Here is a 22,411-nt window from a genome sequence, read left to right as displayed (position 1 = left end):
ATATACAGGTAAAATCAAACTGTACAGTGATCTGTATGCATATGCAATGCTATATATAGTCGATTTTCCGGTTCCAAGATGAATTGCGCGAGAGGACGTCGCTTATGTTGTTAGATTTAGTCTTGTTTTGTCTTTATTACATTTGAAATAACATTTTCATCAGGAAATGATGGTAAGACATGTTGACCTCTTTAATTATGGGTGATTTTAAAGAACAAAGACTGAACGCCATCGATGACAGAGTGGGATTTTACGGGTATACCCAGGGTACCGTCATGTGACAACCATCGCCCTGAGTAGCTAACATCAGTTTTAGCATACTAAAATTCAAAATGTGTGGCCGGAGCCTTGTACAGAGTTTACATCGTTTGGCTGTTGAATTTGCATATAGGCAGGGTCTATGTTTAAGTTCATCAAGTGAGCTATGTTGCACATTTCGTTAGTATACGCACAATTTACATTATGTCATCTGTGAATACCCAGAAAGCACCAAAAAACCAACAACTTTTGTAATCCATTTTATACTTGTTTTTTGCCGGCCGGGATTTTTTTTTGTTTATTTTGATTTATTTAAAAAAAAATAACGAATCAACTTATCAAAAAGTGACAAAAAAAACTTTAAAATTATTCAAACATTTCAATGTGACCACACCATTTCTTTATTCGTTTTGCACCATAGGGTTACGTGATATTCTGTGAACGCTGAACATAAATCTGCAACAACAGTAAATGTAAAAGACTCATCTTCCAACCATTGGGCGAAAGTCCACGTTGTATATCAAAACAAAAATGCATTCACAAGAAACACTTTTTTTTAGTATGCTCGGATATCTGCCGAAACGTACAGATTAACGTTATCAGCTTTTGAAAATGTAACTACGGTGATAAAATTTCACTTGCAACAGCATTAAAGTTCCCATATCAGGCTTGAGATGGTTGATTTATTCGAAGGAGGCATTTACATTTTAAGTTTTCTTTCCGACCGTAAAATCTAAACGAGGAAGCAGTTTGGCATTGTTATGCCAAAATGTAAAAAGAAATATACTATATAAAGTAAGTCACGTACTACCATTTTGAAATGTGCGGTCCAGAAAATCTTCTTCTGGATCTTAGTGCACAGGGGCGTGTAATATTTCATAGATTGTTGTTTTCTTATTGCTTAGAATGCCGTTTTCTTAGGAAAATATCGTACGAATCTTGCTGCTACAAATGTATCAATCTCTATATTACTAAGAAATAGTCTCTTCCCTTTACATGTAGGAATATATATTAATCAAAAGGTTGTTATATTTAGTCTGTAGACCTGGAAAACAACAATCTATGAAATATTACACGCCCCTGTGTCCTAGAGTGGAACGAGTGAAATCGAGACTCACAGCACAAATCAATGATATGTGAGAGTTGAGCGAGGTGACCTGACAGTTTACAAACAAACGAACCCATCCCAATATGGCGGACGACGGAAAGGAAGATGCAGTGTTTTCGTGAAATTGTGCCACTAAGATAACGCGATGGCCACGCCGAAAAAGAAAATAGTGTGTGATATCAGTATTGACGATCCCGTTAGTTCGGATTCGGAGAGTGAACTAGAGCTTGGCGACGACGACATTGTGGAATTAAATATCAGCGGCACGTTGACGTTCAGTCCCACGGAAGACAGCGGGAATAAAACCCCGCAAGTGACAGCGATAGGTACGTAAAGTAAATATTTGGGGTTTAGAGAAAATGTTTGATTTTTCCTCCTTCTGTGTAGCTTATTTTAATTGTATGGTTTTTAGAAGAAAACCAATCAAAGAAACAGTCTGTATGTATTTATAAATCTAAACTGTCATCACCATATCATCATCAGCAACAGCCAACATAGTATATCAGTCACCATCACTGGTGCTGAATTCCATTGCGTGGCACGACATTTGATACATCGTTAGAAAGTTATGCTACCGCCCTAGTCCCTAGACTGTCGGTTACCTTAGATAAAGTTATACTTGCTCTTTAATACTAAAAGAAACTGATTTTTCATCTTGGTCCTCTAAAAAATGGAGGAAAGTTGAAGTCAGGAAATTTTTTTCGTGCAGATATGATTTGAATGAATTGAATGAATGAATGAATGAATGAATGAATGGCTGTCAGTGTGTGTGTGTGTGTGTGTGTGTGTGTGTGTGTGTGTGTGTGTGTGTGTGTGTGTGTGTGTGTGTGTGTGCGTGCGTGCGTGCGCGCGTGTGCCTGCATGCATGCACGTGAGATTAAAATATTTGCTTACATGTAAATATTTAGTATTACTAGGCTAGTGTTGACAGGAGGAACAATTTGATTTATTTCAAAATTTGAGGAAATAATTCATGAAGGATGTTTTAGATGTAATGATTGATTAATGTGAATTCAAATGTAAAACTGACAATTGATTTATGTTCCACATACAAACTTTTAAGTACAATTGAAAGGATAATATTGTCATGAAGTGAGTAGGGAAAGAGCTTATTAAAGAATTATATTTCAATTTCACTTCAATTCAATTGACCTTTCCAAAATTTGCCATGATGACACTCTACTTCCTGTCTGTGTGTACCTTGGGGGTATACATGGTATAGGTTACTCAGTTAATCATAGACCGTCCACCCACGTGGGTCTATGGTTAATCATACAGCACTGCTGCTTTCCCCGATGTCTGAACAAGATGAAAACATCCCTGATTTACACATCTACAGAATACCAAGGGACAAAGATCTTAAGAAATGGTACTATGAGGTGATCATACCCCAATTTGAGCGAGGGCGCTGTATTCTCTCAATTTCCTGTTTGCAGTCTGGAATGACCCATTGACAAGCAAGACATGCATTGTTATTAATAGTTCCTAGGGGTACAGGTCAGATGTGACTAGCATACATGTAGATACTTTCTTACTTCTGTTACCGGCAATTATATTAATATTCGTTATAATATCATTTATTTTTTTAATGATTTATTTACCCGTTTCAGGACGCTCTCAATAAATATAGATATCAATAAAACCAATATCAGGAGTTTTAACTTGAATGATTTTCAGTATAATCATTGAGCAGATTCTATTTCACAGAAAAAGCTAGCTAGTTTCAGGAAATTTAAGTTTAGAAAGAAGACAAAAAAATAGGACTTAAAATGAATCTCACATTGATAGTAACTAAAATATAGCACTGAATCTCACATTGAAAGTAACTAAAATATTGACTGTGTACCACCATATTTCAAAACTGATGGTCACATATGGAGCACTTACTGGAAAAGTACATTTCAAGCTATTACATGAGCAGATATGCAAATGAAGTACCACCTGACTACCTTTTCAGGGTTTCAATTTGTGTCATCTGCTAAAAATACCACATGTTTGTAATACCGTCAATGAAAAGACCATGTTTTGAAAGACTGATGTGAGGGTCTGAGAGCTATATATGTATGTGAAGGCTGTGATGTTTAATAAAGTATGGTAGTAAGGTGGTCTAGAATCCAGGCGATGAGGATTTTGAATTTTGTTTCCCTCCTCAAAATTAAAAAATCCACATCACCTGAATTAAAGGTTAGGTAGTAAGGATACAACAAAATGTTTACATGATAAGAAAAATACAGCGACTGATACAACCATAGCTCTAGGGTTTATGATATAATGTATTGTCATTATTATGATGTTGCTTCCCATTGTTTTTCCATGAACAAAAGTTACAAGAGTACCGCTTAATTCCTCTGTCAATTTGTGTGCGCACTCTTAATGATATGAAACTAACTCTCCTTACCATCTCATTATATATACAAAAATTGTATTATAAAATATTATTAAAAACAGCTACAAGATCCCAAATCCTTTCCCAGTCTACAACTGTGTAACATGTGTACAGTCTCTGTGCAAAGATTGTTGTTTGAAAAAATTATAGGGAGCACACTTTTTAAAATTTTATGCTTTGGCAACTGAGCTGTTATACAAATAGTAATGTATTTAAAACTTCACTACCTGCAACAGGAACGTTTAAAAAAAAATCTAGATATAATGACTAACACTGTAATATCATACACCCTGTATAGTATTGAAGACATGGACAAGCAAAAATTCAAAAAATGAAATTAGGATAGTGGAAATAGTGTAGTAGCATTAGTCCTTCAAGTCTACAGGTAGGCTATTTAGTATTGAATCACCTGTTGGATAAACATATAGCTGTACACATAGTGAAATATATTCAGTGAAATTGATTTTTCGGTCCATGCCCAAAAATTCAGGCACTGAATAAAGCTTGTTTCAATAGGCCTGAAAAAAATAATTGTTTGGTTCCAGTTACTCCTAGTTTTTCACCACTGACCCTAAACTTAAAAAAACACAAAAAAACCCAAACTTTTTTGAGAAAAAAATAATAAAATCGCAAAAATTGGGAAGTCTCGCAAGAAGTAGTGGATGCGAAAACAGACATCATTTTAAAAAGACATTATAAAACTATTCCTCCAATCTGTAATGGATGTACATCTGATGGGAAGAAATAAATAACACAGAGACCATATGGAAAACAATGGAAAACATAACTATCTGAACTAGACACTCACACATGAAACAAAATATACAATAAGATAAAATAAAAAATCTACCTACCTCAAGTATTCTAAAATTGAGCATAATCGGAACCACACAATATTTTTTATTAGGCCTTATAGATAAAATCAACCTCTAATTTACATACACAATGTGTTATTTTAACAGTTTTCTGTAAATATATTGTGCTGTCTGATCGAAAAACAATAATACCCCAGTTACAGCTAGTGGAGCTTTAAAGTAAACTTGATTTAAAGGAATGGACTAATATTAGTAATAAATGATAACCAATTTTTAATGTGCTTTTCAAAACCTAGGGTGTGAGTCATAATAGACCTCAGAGGCAGTAGGATTATCATATACTTGTAGAGTTTGTTTTTACAATAGTTGTCTGGACTTTGTAGACTTAAATAAACTTTGACATTGCTTGAGTAGTTTGTGTAATGGTATTCATTTTGTTTAGCCTTGATGTGTTGTGTAAAATTTAGAATAATGATCAAATAACTGCAATTAGTAATCTATTTGTTAGCATAGTGACAGAAAGGTGACTCAAATCCAGAGACGAATCGTGGCAGTTCTATATATAGTATATAAGATACTGCAATTGTGGCAATGTTTCTATTTAAGCCAAATAAGAAAAATTTGTGTGTTTCTGATAACCCAACTGAGCCTAGTAGCTGCCGACCCTAAACATTTTTACATCCAAAAACTAGTGAGAATTTACATCTATTTCTGTGTAAATTGTCTTTCCATAGTATCCTTGGTCAAGAATTCTTTTTTAAAAATCCCATATTCCAGAGACACCGAGTGTAAGTTGAATTTATAGAGTACAGTCTGCATATTGTGTACATTTACTTCACATATAATTGTCTTCAGTTACTTCTGTTACACCTCATCAAACTATCACAGACATATTGTGACCAATGAGAATCTTGTCCTGAGTTCAAGCTTTTTCTCTTAAAAAAAAATTAAATGACCTACCTACCCTAAATTCTGAAGTCACTTTATCAGAAACAAACATTTGTTTTTAATTTTTGCCGTAACTATAACTATAAGTCTGTGTACTGATGTTGGCGTAGAAACATGAGCGTAAACTCCAAGCCAGTTAGTAGTATAGTAGATTAGCTAACACTTTATTTCATTTATTTACTACATTTAATCAATCCTAGTGGGAGGGTGAGGGGTGGGGAGGGGGAGGGGGGTTGTCAGTCAATCCTTTTTAGGTCAAGTCCATGTAAAAGATAGCAACCATGGTAGGATTAGGTTCAGCTAACAAAAAAACCCCACAATTTTAATTGAAAACTACACATATAACCAAAATATAAGCTAAATTCCTGAAGTCTAATTATACAATACAAACCAAGTTGTGAGAATCAGATGAAAACAAAAATGTATTTAAAAAAACCAGTTACATATATTATGTATACATGCAGCGCAATTAAACTTTGAGGTGATGTCTTATTGAATTGTTGTATTTAATATATTGGTCTAGAGCTAGTGAAATATTGGTATTAATATTAGACATAATTTCCTTGTACATATTTTCTACAAGGGCTGGATAATATACTATGATGAAGACCGGGGGGGGGGGGGGGGGGGGGGGGGCTACTCCCCTTATTTGAGTATACGTATATGTGCCGCCCTTTGGGGTGCATTTTGTAGCCCTTTGGTCTAAAATGGGTTGTTGTTTTTTTTTCGAGCGGAAGAGTCTAAAACGGGGTCCACTTTGCATCATTTTCAATTTTGCTTGGTCTAAAATGTGGTCCATCGTCCTTTACCAAATCATACCTGCCATTAATTGTCCCAAAATGTTGCCTCCTATAGTTATAATGAAATTGTATTAAGTCTAACTTTCATCTTTTAAAAACCTGTAATGGTCTAAAATGGGGTGTAGATTTTTGGTCGAAGTGGGTCTAAAATGAGGCCTTGGGTTTCCAGCATTGGCCACACACCCCTGTACCAGAGCTAGTCACTGGTACCGCCCCCCAGGATAGAGACCACAATCTGTTATACAGTCATCATGTGCATGCAGAGAAAGAGAGAGAGTAAACTTTAAAGTAGGATTCTGACTGCCATCATTCTCAACAAATGTCAAGTGCAAGATCTACCCCTTTTGTCAGGACTCTTATAAGTTATATTGGATTTTTTTCCCATTTGATTTTAGAAGGATTTCATGGAAAAAAAATGTGTGAGTAGTGAGTCTGACATGGTGATGTAATATGATCTCAGCCCACCATGCCAACTATGTGTACTGTCTGACCTTTAACCTTTTCACGTTATCAATGTCTGGAGCGACTTTACTTTCATTTTGAATCCATAGTGTTTACAGTAAGGAAATTAAAAGGAAATATTGTATGGTAATTAGTTAGCATTGATTTTAAGATCAAGGGTCACTTTAGTAATTCCTGATTTAGTTCCCTTTTCCTTCTTATATCTCTCCTCCTTCCTCCCAAAGTGGATGTTTTTGACATCATCCACAAATTACCATGACAGCTCTGAGAGTGCAGTGACTTGCCTTAATTGATGTCAAAGTGTATTTAAATAACTTCTGAAATGGTTTTGAAAATTGACGTTTTTATGTCTTCAAAAGAACTCACCAAATTTAAACATAACCATAGGGTTCAATAAAATGTCTAAATTGTGTCTAGTGAGAATTCTGATCTGATAAAATGAAAGATAAAAAATTTGATACCCTCTATATTTTTACATAATTATGTGTTTTTATTGATACATACATGATGCTAAAATGTAAGACATGATAAATATCATATAAACTCGGTATATGTAAAATGTATATGCTGGAATAAACAGTGCTCAATACATATGTATATGTATGTAGAGCGGTATAAATAACCCAACATCAAACAAGATACTCAGGGGACGTTACACATTGTTTCACGCTGTTGTGATCACCAGACGACTAACGGTGTAGTTCTATGAAGTTCTAAATTCAAAGTTCAAAAATTCCATTTCACATGATATGGATGCCACAGTGGAATTCGAAGTTGGTCAATATATGTACCTATGTTGATGTCGGCACTTTGATATTTATATATATATTACTACATTCTCACAAGCTCAGCTAGAGCATATCGCTATAACTTCTCTCTCTTAGATGTTTATTTTGGAATTTATGTAATCTGTGTTAGCACTTATAAATCCATTAGCACATGTTCTTATCCTGTTTGCTTTAAATCAGCATATGTCACTACAAGGTGATAACCTCATTGCTGTATTGGGTATTTATTGACAATGTAATTCTATTGTGTGAGCTAAATGATTCATAACTATTTTGATTTTGAATATATTTGTTCAGTGTTCAGTTTTCACAGGGGGTACAAGCTGAGTTTGGGCCTAGTTTTAGCTGCATATTTACTAGTATTAAAAAGGTACTTGCAATGTTGTACTTACTGTACAAAGCATATACTTAAACAACCACTTGCAATTAACTGAACTCAAACTTGGTATTAAGATATAATGAACTGTTAGTTTTTGTAATATTGTTTCTTTCAAAAGTGAATGAGTACAAGAATGACTTTGACTCGTTTCATACCACAGCCTGAAAATGAGACGATCTTTTTGCTTTTTTCAAGAAGTTGTTTATTTATTTCTCACTCACTCGTTTTGCATTTATTTTTGTAAAGATTTGGTAATGAGGCTTTCCATGTGAATGATAGGAGAAATGGAGTTGATTGTCTAAAAGATGGAAAGAATGTTATGTTATATAACTATTATGTAACATATTGCTGTTATGAAATTTGCAAATACTTTGGTCAAAAACTGACCCAGGAATATGAGTGTTGGTTGCAGAATTTTAACATAAAAAGCTAACATTACATATTTCTGATATGAAGTTTACAAATATGTGTACCCTTGGTCAAGAAATTACTGAAGAATATTATAGAATTGTTTATTTGATTGAAAGAATTTTAACATATATAGTAACGAAACATATTTCTGATATGAAATGTACAGATACTGGATACCTTCGGTCAAGAAACGACTCGGGAATATCATCATTTGGTGCTAAAAGTGAAGCAGACAGGACTTTATTTGAAGTTGTAGCCACCAAAACTGTTGCTGAGGGACACACCACCAAATACGTAGTAGGTATTTCATTTTTGTCCAAAACTTAGGGAAAACACTTCACATTAATGCGTACAGCTAATCTATGACCTTTTTCAGATGTGCAGGATACATGAAAATGTTGCACATTTTCATTACGTAAAATTAAAAAATTAAATGAGACTTACCTGGAAGTCGAAATTTGATAGGAATGCTACCGAACCATGGAGTAGTACGAAGGGATCACGTGAGATAGCGTTTATGTACCCACAAGTCAATCTTCAAAGAGGAAATGGCCACATAGACCAAGGGAGGGATGAATTAAGCCTCCTAAATATGTCAATTTATTGACCACACTGTGGTGGGCACGTGATCCCTTCGTACTACTCCATGGTTCGGTAGAATTCCTATCAAATTTCGACTTCCAGGTAAGTCTCATTTAATTTTTTAATTCTACCTCACCATTCCGTAGGTACTACGGATCACGTGAGATGTTTAAAGCCAATGTGGCCATGACAAAATATTCACAACACCAGTATTCAGTAAATATAACAATGAATTTAATGTTAAACATTAAATGGCAGGAACATCCATAACAGTATGAACGTTATTAACAACTGAGTAACTATTGGGCGTCAGAAAAATGACGCAATAAAGACTTTCCAAAATCAGCCTGGGTACTAGTAGTAAGCGGCTTGTTGTAAAACTTTCCGAAAGTTGAGGCAGTAGACCATCCTGCTGTTTTCAAAATGGATTCTAGTGGCACATGTAGTCTCTTAGCCATACTTGTAGAGGCAGCTCTAGTACTATGTGGAGTAAACATAGACATATCAATACCTGCTCCGATGAGTGTAGTTTTTATCCAACGTGATATGGTTTCTCTAGAGACTGCTTTGTGGGGTTTAACATATGCTATAAATAAGCTGTGTTCTGAGCCCCTTAAAGCTTTTGTAGTGTGTAAGTACTGCCCGAGTAAAGTTACAAGGCAAAGGCTTGAATCGGATGGATATGCAGGAATAGCAATCTCTGCTAAGTGTCTACCTGGAGCAGTTTGCTTTAACAGTTCCGCAATTCTGAACTTACAACAAGTGTCTGTAAAAGTCATATTTCTAACATCTAATAAATGGAGGGTTTGTACCCTTTGGCCTGTAAGCAACGCTAATAAAGTAACACATTTAAGAGTCAAGTCTTTCAATGTCAACTCCCCAGAGAGGTTGGACAAAAACTGTAACACAACATTGGTGTCCCAAGTCACTGAATTACGGGGTAACGCAGGTCTGGTGACGAACACACCTCTCATAAACCGGATGACAAGTGGATGGGTCCCGATTGGTTGACCATCAACCCGAATTATTGACGACAGAGCCGATCTTGCTGTATTCTAGTCTCTTGGGAATCTCCTCTCCGAAACATTTCGTCCCACTTTATTCGACTCATTGATGTCTTTGATGGTCTTCGCAAAATCATCCCCAAACAGATGGTTTGTAATGACTTGTGGGTACATAAACGCTATCCCACGTGATCCGTAGTACCTACGGAATGGTGAGGTAGAATTGAGTTGTACCTACCCAAGGAAAATACAAGTAACCTAAGGGGCCTTTGTCACTATGAGTCGCTAGACGAGTAGTAACAACCCTTAGGTCACGAGTATTTTCCAGCAGAATGAAGCAAAATGTTGGAGAATAACATAATTATATGAGTGCCAAGAAAATTCGGGGAAAGTAATAGCAATTTTGAAAGTTTTGACTCATATTTCAAACACAGCAGAACCAGTGACGTCGACACATGTTGTCGTGACATAGAACGACCAGAGTATATATTCCATATTTTTGTTCAACTTGGCTCGTGCATGGTATAACAATCATTATATTTCTTGATCAACATCATGACTTGCGCTCCATGTGCTGCATATACATTACTATAGATGCATGTGAGAATAAGTCAACTTTCTTGTTCTATTTTGACCCTTTGGTGTGAGGTAAAATACTAGTACAGGTATCAGAAATTGATTAATGTTTTTGCTGCGGTTTGGGAATATCAGTAATGAAGAGGGAAATCTGGTAAAATTTGTATAAATTTCTATACGCTGTATCTTAATTTTGATGGGAAACCCTGATAGATATCTAGGGGACGACTTTGGTAGATCTTATATACACTGCTTACCATCTTTGACAAAATACGGTTGTTTAAAAAAAGTTTTTTCAAAAGTTTTGCAATGGATCTTATATAAAGCCTCAATAATTTCAGTTAGTCAAAATTAAATTTTTAGTTATTTCGAAGTCTGGTATCTTTTATTCTGTTTGCTTTCGCAGGTTTATACAGTAGCAGTAGTAAGGAACATTGGCACGGATTCTTCACAAGCCCTTATTGAACGACGATACTCCGAATTCCATCGACTCAACAATCAACTAAGAAGGAGATATCCAGAACTGATGCAGAACGTCGCCTTTCCTAAAAAGACAATCACTGGAAATTTCAAACTGCAGACAATCGCAGAGAGAAGCAGGGCATTTGAACAATTTCTTTCACACATATTTTCTTTCGAAGAAGTGCGAGCCACTCCTGAATTTGAAGAATTTTTCTACAATCGTGATCTTAAACTTGCATATCATTACATCAGCGTTGGAGAATATCAGGAAGCAATACCGCTGCTCCAAAATGGATTACATCTGCAGGAAAAAATCTTAGGAGAGTCGCACTCATGTGTGATTGAGACGCTTTGTGCGCTCGTTGTCACATACTGCCATATTGAAAGTGATGCACACGCACACAGTTATGCCAAAGCTGCTCTTGATTTAATCAACGATGACGATCGTAATATATTTCTTGTGCCACTGGTACAGACTATGATTGGAATATGTTGGAGAATAGGCAAGGATAAGAGACATCTTGAAAGTCAACTTTCGCGGCATGTCAACGATGCCATAGATGCTGAAAGTAGACCACAGTTGCAGGAGTTAGTTATGATGCGATTCAAACACCTTGGAGAGCAGGCTGCTACATAAAATCCTAGTGATCACCTAATCTTAAGTTAGAGCTTCACATTTCATTGTCTATTCTTAATCTTTATGAACTTAAAATCAACAGTAACAGAGAAGTACAGGGTTGAATTCCAAGATGGCTGAGAACATTATTCAAGATGGCCGACAACATGCAAGATGGCCGACAACATTCAAGATGGCCGAAAAGGTAAAATGTCAGCCATATTGGACAACTGTCATCCATTTTTACAGCTGGCAGATCATGTCATGATTTTCAAACATGTTTGAGATCATGTGCCCTCTTGACTGGCATCTACTACTTGAACAAATTTAAAACTTTGAATCTTCCGTTTAATACTTGCTCCTAAATATACTGTTTACCAAGTTTGCGTCTCGTGAAAATTGAGTGTAATGTGTGGTGGCAACATCATCATAAAACCACAGGTCTCTTTGTGGTTGTGAACTGTGTATTACCTTGTTTAGTCTGAGAAAGAATCTTTTTCTAGAAAAAGTTTCCTACGTGAGTGCTGTAAAATAATAAATGTACAGTCCAAAAGGTTCATATGTCGGTAACAGGATACAGACTTCAAATCGTGATAAGTCTTTATTATTGCAGCCAACTGTGAATAGTTTCTGTTCACCTTATCTACTTGTACATACTTTATTCACACTCATTCTAAATCATATTTTCTAAAATTTCATACAAAAATCAAATATTTAGTCAGTATTATAATAATATGCTGTGTTTGAAAACTTGTATCAGAAAAGTTTTACATTCTACAAGCATCTATTTGCTCCAAGACAGCGCCCTCTCGTGGTAATACTAACACTGACATCTGGATGAATGCTATCTGTGCATCTGAAGGTCATTGAACTTTAAAGGCACTTGTATATTGGTTGGTATCCTGCCTTGAGAAAAGATACAATTTTCATTGAACTCGCCCCAGCATATCACCCCTCAATCTCAAAGTCGAGGGCGCTATTCACAAGAAAGGTCAGTACTGATCAGCACTTCTGTGACCTTTAAAGTTTAAACCCGGGCAGGTTAGATATGTGTTCAGCTTTCATATCTAATGAAAAAATTTTATTACAGTGAATATGACTGATTTCGAATATGCAATTTCCAGAGCAGTTACTCTTTGTAGGTGTAATCTTGTAGTCTCTCTTTTACTTACGAATGGTTAGAATGCACCTCGGGGACAAATTGACCTGAAATTCAAACTTATACAATTCTCTCCAACCTTTGCTGCATTAAATCTTGTTCCTAGTCCTTTTCAAATAAGAGAAAAGAAAGTGGGGGTTTCACAGTCTTCTTTTCAAGGAAGTCAGCAATCTTTTATTTTCACATAAAGTTATTACAGTATTCGGCGGCCATATTGGATTCTAAAAGGACTAAATTTTGATATCATTTGACTTCTATTTCAAAAATTTGTACGGTGACCCCAAATTTTTTTCATTGATTTTAACTAGTAATAGGTTGAAGTTTTCTTGTACTAAGTAACAGCACAAGTTTAAGGAGTTTATTTCCGAGGTGCATTTCATGTCAAAATTTATATTTCCATCATGTCTAAAGTAGTAATGTATAAAAATGTATAATATGGATACTAATGAAATGCTGTTCATTTTGTGGCTTCCAGTATCATTCGTGTTGTATGCAAACTGATAAGGAATGTTAGATTTTAGTAATAACAGTTCATCTGTGCTGCAATTTATATTGTGAAAATCACCACTTTTTATTGGCCGGGTTTTAGTTGTGGTCATTTTGTGCTGCATATAACAATGCTAATGCATCATATTGTACAATACCTTGTAGATTGAGGGAACTGTATAACTTTTGGTAACTGATAGCCCAAAGGGTAAAATATTATTGATACTGTTGTATGTACCTAAATACTGCCAAGTACTACTACTAAGATATCAAGTGCGTCATCTACAGTGAAAATGTTGATACTTGTAGAGGTCACTATTGCCAATTTTTAAACTGGAATAGAATAGGTATTTCCTTTGTGAATGTGTAGATTTTTCTTCCCCAATAACATGTTAGCTAGTTGCATATAAAGCCATGATATGATGATGTTCCAAAAAGTAGAATTATATTACTAGAATATAGAAAATTGATAATAGTAAATAAAGAAATTGACTATAAATTGTGGCCCTGATAATTAGTAACAATGAAATTAAAGTGAACGTAATTCAAAGTATAGAATATAAGGACTTTATGACAGCATTTGAGATTTAGAAACCCCAACAGTAACACTTTCTGTAGTAAACTAAAAATACAACTGACATCAATTTGACAGACTAAAATTCAGTTGCTGAATGTATTTGACTAGTAGAAGTATTTAAACATTTAACATAACAATTATTAAAAAATGGACAAAGTTTAGCAAATTGATATGTAATGGTATATGTTTACACTTATCGTATTTGTTGGGCTGATGATGGCTTCCAAATGATAGGCTGTGGACTCATGAGGGCGCTGTTTACTATGTCGGCCATTTTGTGATATTATAATCTTCCAGTTAGAGTGACAAAATTCCAAGAAAACTTTCAACAACTTTCAGGATGACATCTTCCAACACTGAGGCCTTGTTTCATCACAGTATTTCACACAAATTTGAATACATCCTTCAAGATAACCATGACCTTTTGATTCATAACGCTTGATTTTGAAGTTTTGAGTTCCGATGCCTACAGTGATTTGTGCCAAACTATGAATTAGGTATACGTAGTTGTGGAGTCATGATTGTTGATCGTTGGAGTGTCCAGCTCAGAATAACTGTAAAGAACTTCATGCATTGTCAGAAAACGTATTGAAATTTACATTCTTATTGCATTTAGCTGCTATACTGTATTATACAGACTTGACTCTATTGACTCCAGAGTTGAAAGCCCATTAACCTCATAGACTCTATTCATTAAGGTCTATAGTTGTATCAAAAGTCAACTTTATGCTATACAAAGAAATCATGTCTTAGGAGTAATTTATCAGGTTGTACTAAGGTCAAAGGTGAACTCTGTCATAGAAAGAAATCATGTCATTTAGGAACAATTTATCATATAGGAATAAGTGCATTTGTCACTTAGTGTATTTGATACTTAGCAACTCCTATAAGGATTGGGTTGGATTGTTACAATGTAACTTTAAACTTTTAGATTTATTATACAACTTCTTATAATCTGTATAAAGCCAAAAAAAAGAAGATGAATTGTTTCTGGTCAGCGTGGACATCACTTAAATACCCCCCTGTCGGTCTTCATTTTGTGTGCTTGTCCAGCCCATGCAGTCTGCAAAATTATTGGGAACACAAAAATAACCCTCCCTACAATTCAGTGAAGACAACTGCAGAGCCAACCATGAACAGTGCTCTAAAGTACTAAATAAATAAGAACAGTAACTGTCAGAAATAGTAGTCTAAGTGACAGGTTTGTTGAGAATGAAAAAAATAATAATTGCATCTTCACACCGTTTTAGACAAACTGTCCTGACCAGAAACAATTCTTTTTTTTCCTTCTTTTTTTATGGCCTAAGTCAGGATAGGTTCTGAATTCTTTGTGTTTTCCTTGAACACAAACAGTCCCAAGTCTTGCAAAGATAGGAGTAAGAAATTGCTCTCCTTGTCATGTTTGGCAGTCTTTTGCTAGCCTGTTTACTGTGCTGTTGAGATAAATCAGTAGCTGGACGTACCACCTAGCCCTCACAGATACATCCTTAGCTGGACGTACCTCCTAACCCTTTGAGATACAAATGTACATCTTTAACTGGTCATACCTCCTAGCCCTTGCATCAACATGTTGATGTGAGGGCTAGGAGGTACATCCAGCTAACAATGTATCTCAACAGTGCAGTAAACAGGCTAGTCTTTTGATAGCTATATATTTACAAACTTATATATTTTTTTGTTTTACAATTTTACATTTTCTTCCTTTAACACTTACATAATTATACACAGACATATTATAATTTATATAATGGTAAGTTATTGGTATAAGTTATTTAACCTCGGTATTAATTTCTGTATGTATGTTTTTAATGTATGACAACACTGTATTTATTTATTTATTATTAATATTACTTTCATTTAACCAGTATTTACTTTTGACAGATATATTGTATTTATTTATTTTATCATTACCCAGCTATTAATTAATGGGCAATTTACCACAATAGTAGACTTTACAGTGTACACCTCTCGTTAGATATAATTTAAAAATTTGGGAAATTATTTTAGTGAAAATGTCATGTTAAAAACACTGTGTACTCCAAAGTTATCTTTACCGCGACTGCATCTGTAGTAGTGCACTGTATAGGGTTCTCCCCAACCCAAAATGAGTGCTGGTCGGAATTTTAAGAGTCATGACTTTAACATCCTTGTTCGAGACGAAAGTAGATAATAACATGTAAATTCGTGTAACCTAAAGTAGAATTTTGACCACCTAGGCACGTCTTAAAAGTAACAACTGTTTGATTTCTTGGTCGACACCATGACTTGCACTCTGAGTCTGTGCTGGCTGCACAATCGTACATTACTATAGGTGTGTGCGTGCGAGAATAAGTCAACCTTCTTGTTCTATTGTGACTGCCTATGGAGTAGGTAAAATTCTATTACAGGAAACCAAGAACTGCAGGTTGCAATCAAACGCATTAAGTTCATACATAAATAGTGAAACTGTAAGTAAATTGTTGAAGTTATCCTTTTTATAAGTGCTAGTTGGTAACAACTGGTACATAGAGATTAGAGAACCTTGTATGCATTATGTCTCATTGACATATTTGATTACATTAGTTGTACCTACAAATAACCAGTGAAACCAGTGTTTTTATATGAAATTAAACTTGTGAAATTAAATCATGTTCTTGACAGTGGCTTCATTACTATAGTGTTCAGTTACTTTAGTTTGACCATGTGCAATTATGAATGTCAATTTAATTATGCAAATATATGCTAATTAAATTACCTCCATTTACCAAGTTTGTGCAATTAATTTGAAATATGCCATAATCAAAATCTCCTGTTCTAATATTATCCATAGTACGTGTAATGTCTGCGGAAGTTTTCATCTTCTATTAACCAATAGATATATTTATATTTTTGTGATGAAATTTGGATGCTATATATGTATTGAAGGGGCACAAGCTGAGTTTGTATGAGTTTTAGGCTTAGTTTTGACTACATATTTATAACGTTCTCACATTATTGTACCTACTGAAGCAAACTTGGCCACGATTTGCAATTGACTGAACTCAAACCTGGTATATTAAGATGTAACTTGCAAACGATCCAGTAATGTTATTTATGATACATACCAAGAATTGTTAAGGGGAATTCAAACTATGCAATCAAATGTTCAAACAATGCCAGAATTGAAGCGATAATGTTATTGAAGATATGCATCGACATTCAATATTATAATACTGGAATGTGGTTTTATTTGAGTATTTTCACTTGAGTACAAAGTTTATGAACTCACCTTGTGCCACTTTAAAAACATGGTCCCCAAATACTTGGCTATCCAGCTTGACTGTCCATGTATGTTGTTCACCAGAATACATGTCAAGCCAGCTAACCAAGTGTCTTGGCTATGTATAACAAGTAACTATGTATCCATTTTGCTACTATGTTTAATAGTAACTATGTATTTATCTTATTGTTGCCATGTGTAACGGTAACTATGTATCTAATTTATAAGGTTGCTATGCATGACATATATGTAAAATAATGTTATTCATTGTTGCTATGTGTATCAGTAACTATCTATTTTATTTGGTTGCTATGCATGACAGTAACTATGATATTTTCAAAATAATGGTTGCTATGTATGACCAAGTATGTATCGAAATTATGGTTGCTATGTGTAACAGTAACTGTGTATTTATTTTATTTTTCAAGTACTGTTCAACTGAACTGCATGACCATCCATAGTTTTAATTATACCAATTGTAGTATACCAGATCTTTGTGAATGTGGTGACAATACTATAAAAGACTGTGAAGTACAGTCATTGGTCATACATCACATGTTGTGCTGGGACTTGGGGATTCTGTGGAACACTTCCAATGACTGGCTTTAAAGAGTCTACATTGTCAGATCACATGACCTCCCAAACTTACAGCAGGACTGAGGATGGTGTGGTGTTTCACTGATGGGACATAACACAAAGGACGTCTAAACCCCAAATAGATGATTACAGAGGTGTCCTGCACAGTTAGAAGTAGACAAGTAATTGTGTTGCCTTTCTGTAGGAATTAAAAAACCATCGAGTCCATCTGTAATTATTTCAGCAGAAGCTGTTTCTACTTCACTATAAAAGAATAGCAATGCTTATATATGACACTTGTTGATGTGAAATTAGGTATATGATCCAGCTGTGTGTGTGTTTGTGCGTGTACGTACGTACGTACGTACGTACGTACGTACGTACGAACGTATGTATGTATGTATGTATGTATGTATGCATGCATGTCAGTGTGTGTGTGTGTCTGTGTACGTACGTACGTATGTATGTGTGTCTACATACGTACATACATACATACATACATACATACATACATACGTACATATGTGTATGTGCATACCTGTGTGTATATATGTGTGTGTGTGTGTGTGGTATCTCTACTGTTGTTAGTTGGGGGTTAAAATGTCAATCATTATTCCATCAGCGATACACCACATCAACCCTGTTTCTGCAGTGTATGGCATACTGATGTTATACAGTATTAAACCAAACCAATTGTAAGATCCAGTTCTTGTGTATTGCATTATTACATATAGGGCTACCTTTTCGTTTTTTATATTTCATTCAATATAATTATATAAGTTGGTTAGTATATGGAGAAGTATGAGAATGTTTTATTTTATAGTTTACAGAGGTTGAGTGATGTACACGATGTAGGGATAGTCTTTGTTACAAATTTTCAATTAATTTTAGTAAAAAAACAAAACTATTCATGAATGTTAGTGCAGTTATGTCATTCTGCATAAGCCTTCATGTGTCTGAGAACAATCACCGCACACACATGAACGGTGCACTTGTCCACCATAGTGAAGGGCGCCCTCTACCAATACACAAATTGAACCTTTTGTTTTATGAAAGTAACGGCATAATGCAGTGGCAATTTCAATCCTTAGGAATTCTCAGTAGCTGTAGTATAGATGCAAATATTACAGAGACTTTCACTCTTTGCTAGCCAATGTTATTTAGATGTGATAAAGTCGAAATAAAACAAGATATTTTATATATTGTGCAAAATATATTTTTATTGTGTAACAAATATTTATACACAACGCACGTACATCAGCTTGATAATTGTTCAGTACAACCACATGGCTGTCATTGAAGATTTCCCTCTCAATTTCAGTGGATCCCCGCCATATAAACCCCACCTCCCCTCCAGCTCCAATAAAACACCAAATCAAGACAAAAATTTAACTTTATACCAAGTAACAAGTTTTTCCTGTTAAGCCAGGAAAGCATCTATATATACAGTATCTTTCATTACTTGATTTGCAATGAACTCTTTCACGCTTTGCAGTACACAATATTTTACCCACAACTCTCTCTCTGATTTGTACTGTTGGACATCAGCTCTCTGAAGTCAGACAAATCTCACCTGTGTAAAGGATTTTTGCCATTTTCAAAACGCAGAAATGACACTGATGAGTTTCTGAATATATATTTTCATTGGTTCTGGTATCAATGATTTATTGTAGAAGGAGTAGCAATTTTAGAAATTGGTCAACAGATTTTCTTGAAAGACATGCAAAATATATGCACCTGTTAATGTGTTTGCCAAAGATATAGATTTATTTGAATAGGTATGACAAAAGAAATTTACATACTTAAACACATCATACACACTGTCTACCCAAGTTATTGATACTTTGACATTGAAAAGGGTTTTACTCACAATACATGTTTCATTTACTTGTTAGCACATTTTATGCAAAATTTGGAACTTTATTTTTGATTCCCAAACGTACTTTTGTTACATATTAATTACACGTAATTACTATGCTTAAATGTTGTCAAATATGGGTTATTGAAGAAGTTATAAAAAAAGGAACTTCCAAGCATACCAATCAGAGAGAGTTGTGGGTAAGATATTGCACAGTGTTTTACATCTTCGCCTGCAAGGTCAGCCATGTTGGGGCGCCCTCAGCGGCTATTAAATGATGTGTGACATTTCTTTTGTTTTCTCTATTGCCATACAATGTCAAATGTGTTCCACAATGAAAGGTAACAAGTCCACCATTGTTTGACAACCTTTAGAAATGTTTTACCGCACCATATCTGCAGTTAGTATGGAATCATGTGAGCTAACACTACCCTACCTTGAGTATCATTAAACCAACTTCCATTCAATAGCTTACATCAACATGTCATAACAGTTTTAGTTTGTGTCTATCCATGTACACTGAAACTCGATTACTGTTGTAACGTTACATTACGTAGTAATCTGAAGACTATGACATCACCTTGTGAAGTGGAAATACCAGACAATATTACATATATACAAGTGATCATCTGCACACAACCTGGAGGTGTTTGAACCCCAGCTAGTGCAATACCAAAACAAGCGACCTATCGGTCAGAATAGCTCCGCTGTTTTTTTTTTAATTTAATTTTTTATTTTGGTGACATGTAGAAGTGGTTCAGGTCTTCAGCTCTTCGAGTCACTATGCAGTTTTGTTTTAGCGATGCAATAAAGTGGTTAGTGGTTTCATATGATGTCTCACTATAAAACACATTTTACACAGAAGTTGGTAATGTATTGTACTTTTATACCATAGTCACCATTTTATAACAAAAATCTACTGTTATGAAAAATTGCACAAAATCTCAGAAAAAAATGACTGGGAAATGCACACAAGAAAAAGAAAAAAAGAGGATTTTGAGGTTGGCTATAAGTAATTCCAGTGTCTTACAGCTGTAACCCTGGAAAATTTTAATGAAGAATGAAATAAACTAGGGATCTAAAATAATTTTGAGGCAATTTGAATTTGAATTTTCTAACAAATTTACAAAGTCAACAACATTCAACTTGTTCTAGTTGTGGTTGATATATATAGGGAAGAAATGTATTAATCGCCATCTTAGTTTCCGTACGGCGACAATCTCAAGTACCCGGAAGAGAGTCATTCTCAGCCATACGTTACAGTGGTAACACTCGTTCATGTTCGGTTACCTTTCACAAAGAAAACACAACGAAATGGTTGAAATGATCTTTTTTTTAATTTCTTTTCATCACAACAACAAAATCTGCGTGATCAAAAGTGTTGTAAACTAAACCAGAAAGAATTATCGGACTGGCTAAACTTCCCGATGAACTGGAAGGTCCTACTACTTCCAAGTAAGCCTCGATAGTACTATAGTACGTGAGAAAATCGTCTCAAACTAGCGATACAACTTTCAAAATATAACTTGACATGTCTTCATTTGTTAGAGTTATACAATTCAAGACGGGTTTTCACTCGAAAACAACAATTCTGTGAATAATGACAGTGACACTCTGAACGCAGCGATTTCTCGGACGATGTTACCACTGTAACGTATGGCTGACAACGACTTGCTTCCGGGTTAGTCCCTCGTGCATACGGGTGGATTGTCGGCGATTAATACATACATGTACATCGTCTGATATTTTAATTCACAGTGTTTTTTGTGACCGGCGCCTGTCAGCAGACTCTGCCATTTTTTTCATCATTCCATTGTATTTAAACCTTGTACTTGACATTTCGCAATATTTATAATTCTCAACAAAATACCTCAACATGCCTCACTTCGCTCGTACTCAAAGCAGCCCCGCACGTAGTCCTGCTTGCATACGGAGGAATTCGGGACTCGATTCTGACAATTGTCCCTCCCCCTCCGGTGTTTAGAGTCAAGTAACTAATACATCCACATCCATGGTAATACAGACTCGTGCACCCGAGGACTACCCCGCGCGGTATGATCACTGACACTGATGACATGATGAGAGAGAACCTTTTCGGATTTACATGTAAAACGGGGAAAGATACGCATAATGCAAAGTCTGAAGCCAAATTAAAGTTGTAATTATTTTAATTATTTTTGCTTGCCAAATATTTGCATTTTGGAAAGGCAAGACACGTTCATGTCGTTTAACTTTACATGTGAACTGTCGGCCATATTTAAACTTCAACCGCATGCCTGGCATGCCCTTCCTTACGCAAGTTGTCTGAATTCTGGTTCACTGTCATTCCAAATTGCACGACAATATAGAATTAACCACAAGTTACATGTTATCTGAAAACATCACACTTTTATAGTGGGTCTGAAGTGTGATTTTAGTGAGTACTAAGAACGTCCTGTGTTGATACTCAAGATACTTGCTGTGGAAAATCGCTCGGTCGAATGAGGTCACCTTCAGCTTCTGGTCGAATCAGGATAGAGTATGCAAATGAGGATGTTGCGGATTGGCTGATAATGTAGAAGGGTGCAGAATTGGATTTGAAGTTTACAACCCTGTTTCGAACAAACGCTTGTCATTTGGGCGCCCAATGCGTAGAATTATGACTATAGCACATATTACATTGCTTGTTTGACGTCAATAGTGTCTTTTGAAAAGTGGCAGTTTACTTAAAGTCTCGTCGACTGATTTCCAATATGGCGTCGGTCATTATGCTCATTAACATATTCATTTTTTTTCAAATTACAAAAAAAAAATCATAAAAAATAAAAATGAGGATGTGCTGACTTGAAATTAACAAATCTGAGTAAGCTACCCCCTGCGCATCAACACGCCAGATATCAAAGCAATCTAATAAGAGGTTTTCAAGGAGTTGATGAAAATGAC

General features: G+C 35.3%; 1 protein-coding gene across 1 annotated transcript; it reads left to right on the top strand.

Annotated features, from left to right (window-relative positions):
- Positions 1–1,472: 1,472 nt before the first annotated feature.
- LOC144438265 (sorting nexin-21-like) lies at positions 1,473–11,708 on the top strand. The gene is made up of 3 exons (XM_078127316.1): positions 1,473–1,692; positions 8,522–8,652; positions 10,924–11,708. Exons 1-3 carry the CDS (start codon positions 1,512–1,514, stop codon positions 11,614–11,616), a joined length of 1,005 nt encoding a protein of 334 aa, XP_077983442.1. The 5' UTR covers positions 1,473–1,511; the 3' UTR covers positions 11,617–11,708.
- Positions 11,709–22,411: the final 10,703 nt, after the last annotated feature.

Source organism: Glandiceps talaboti, chromosome 7 (genome assembly GCF_964340395.1).
Source record: "Glandiceps talaboti chromosome 7, keGlaTala1.1, whole genome shotgun sequence".
NCBI lineage: Eukaryota > Metazoa > Hemichordata > Enteropneusta > Spengelidae > Glandiceps > Glandiceps talaboti.
Note: the sequence above shows the minus strand (reverse complement) of the source record. Positions and strands in the feature narration are given on the sequence as shown.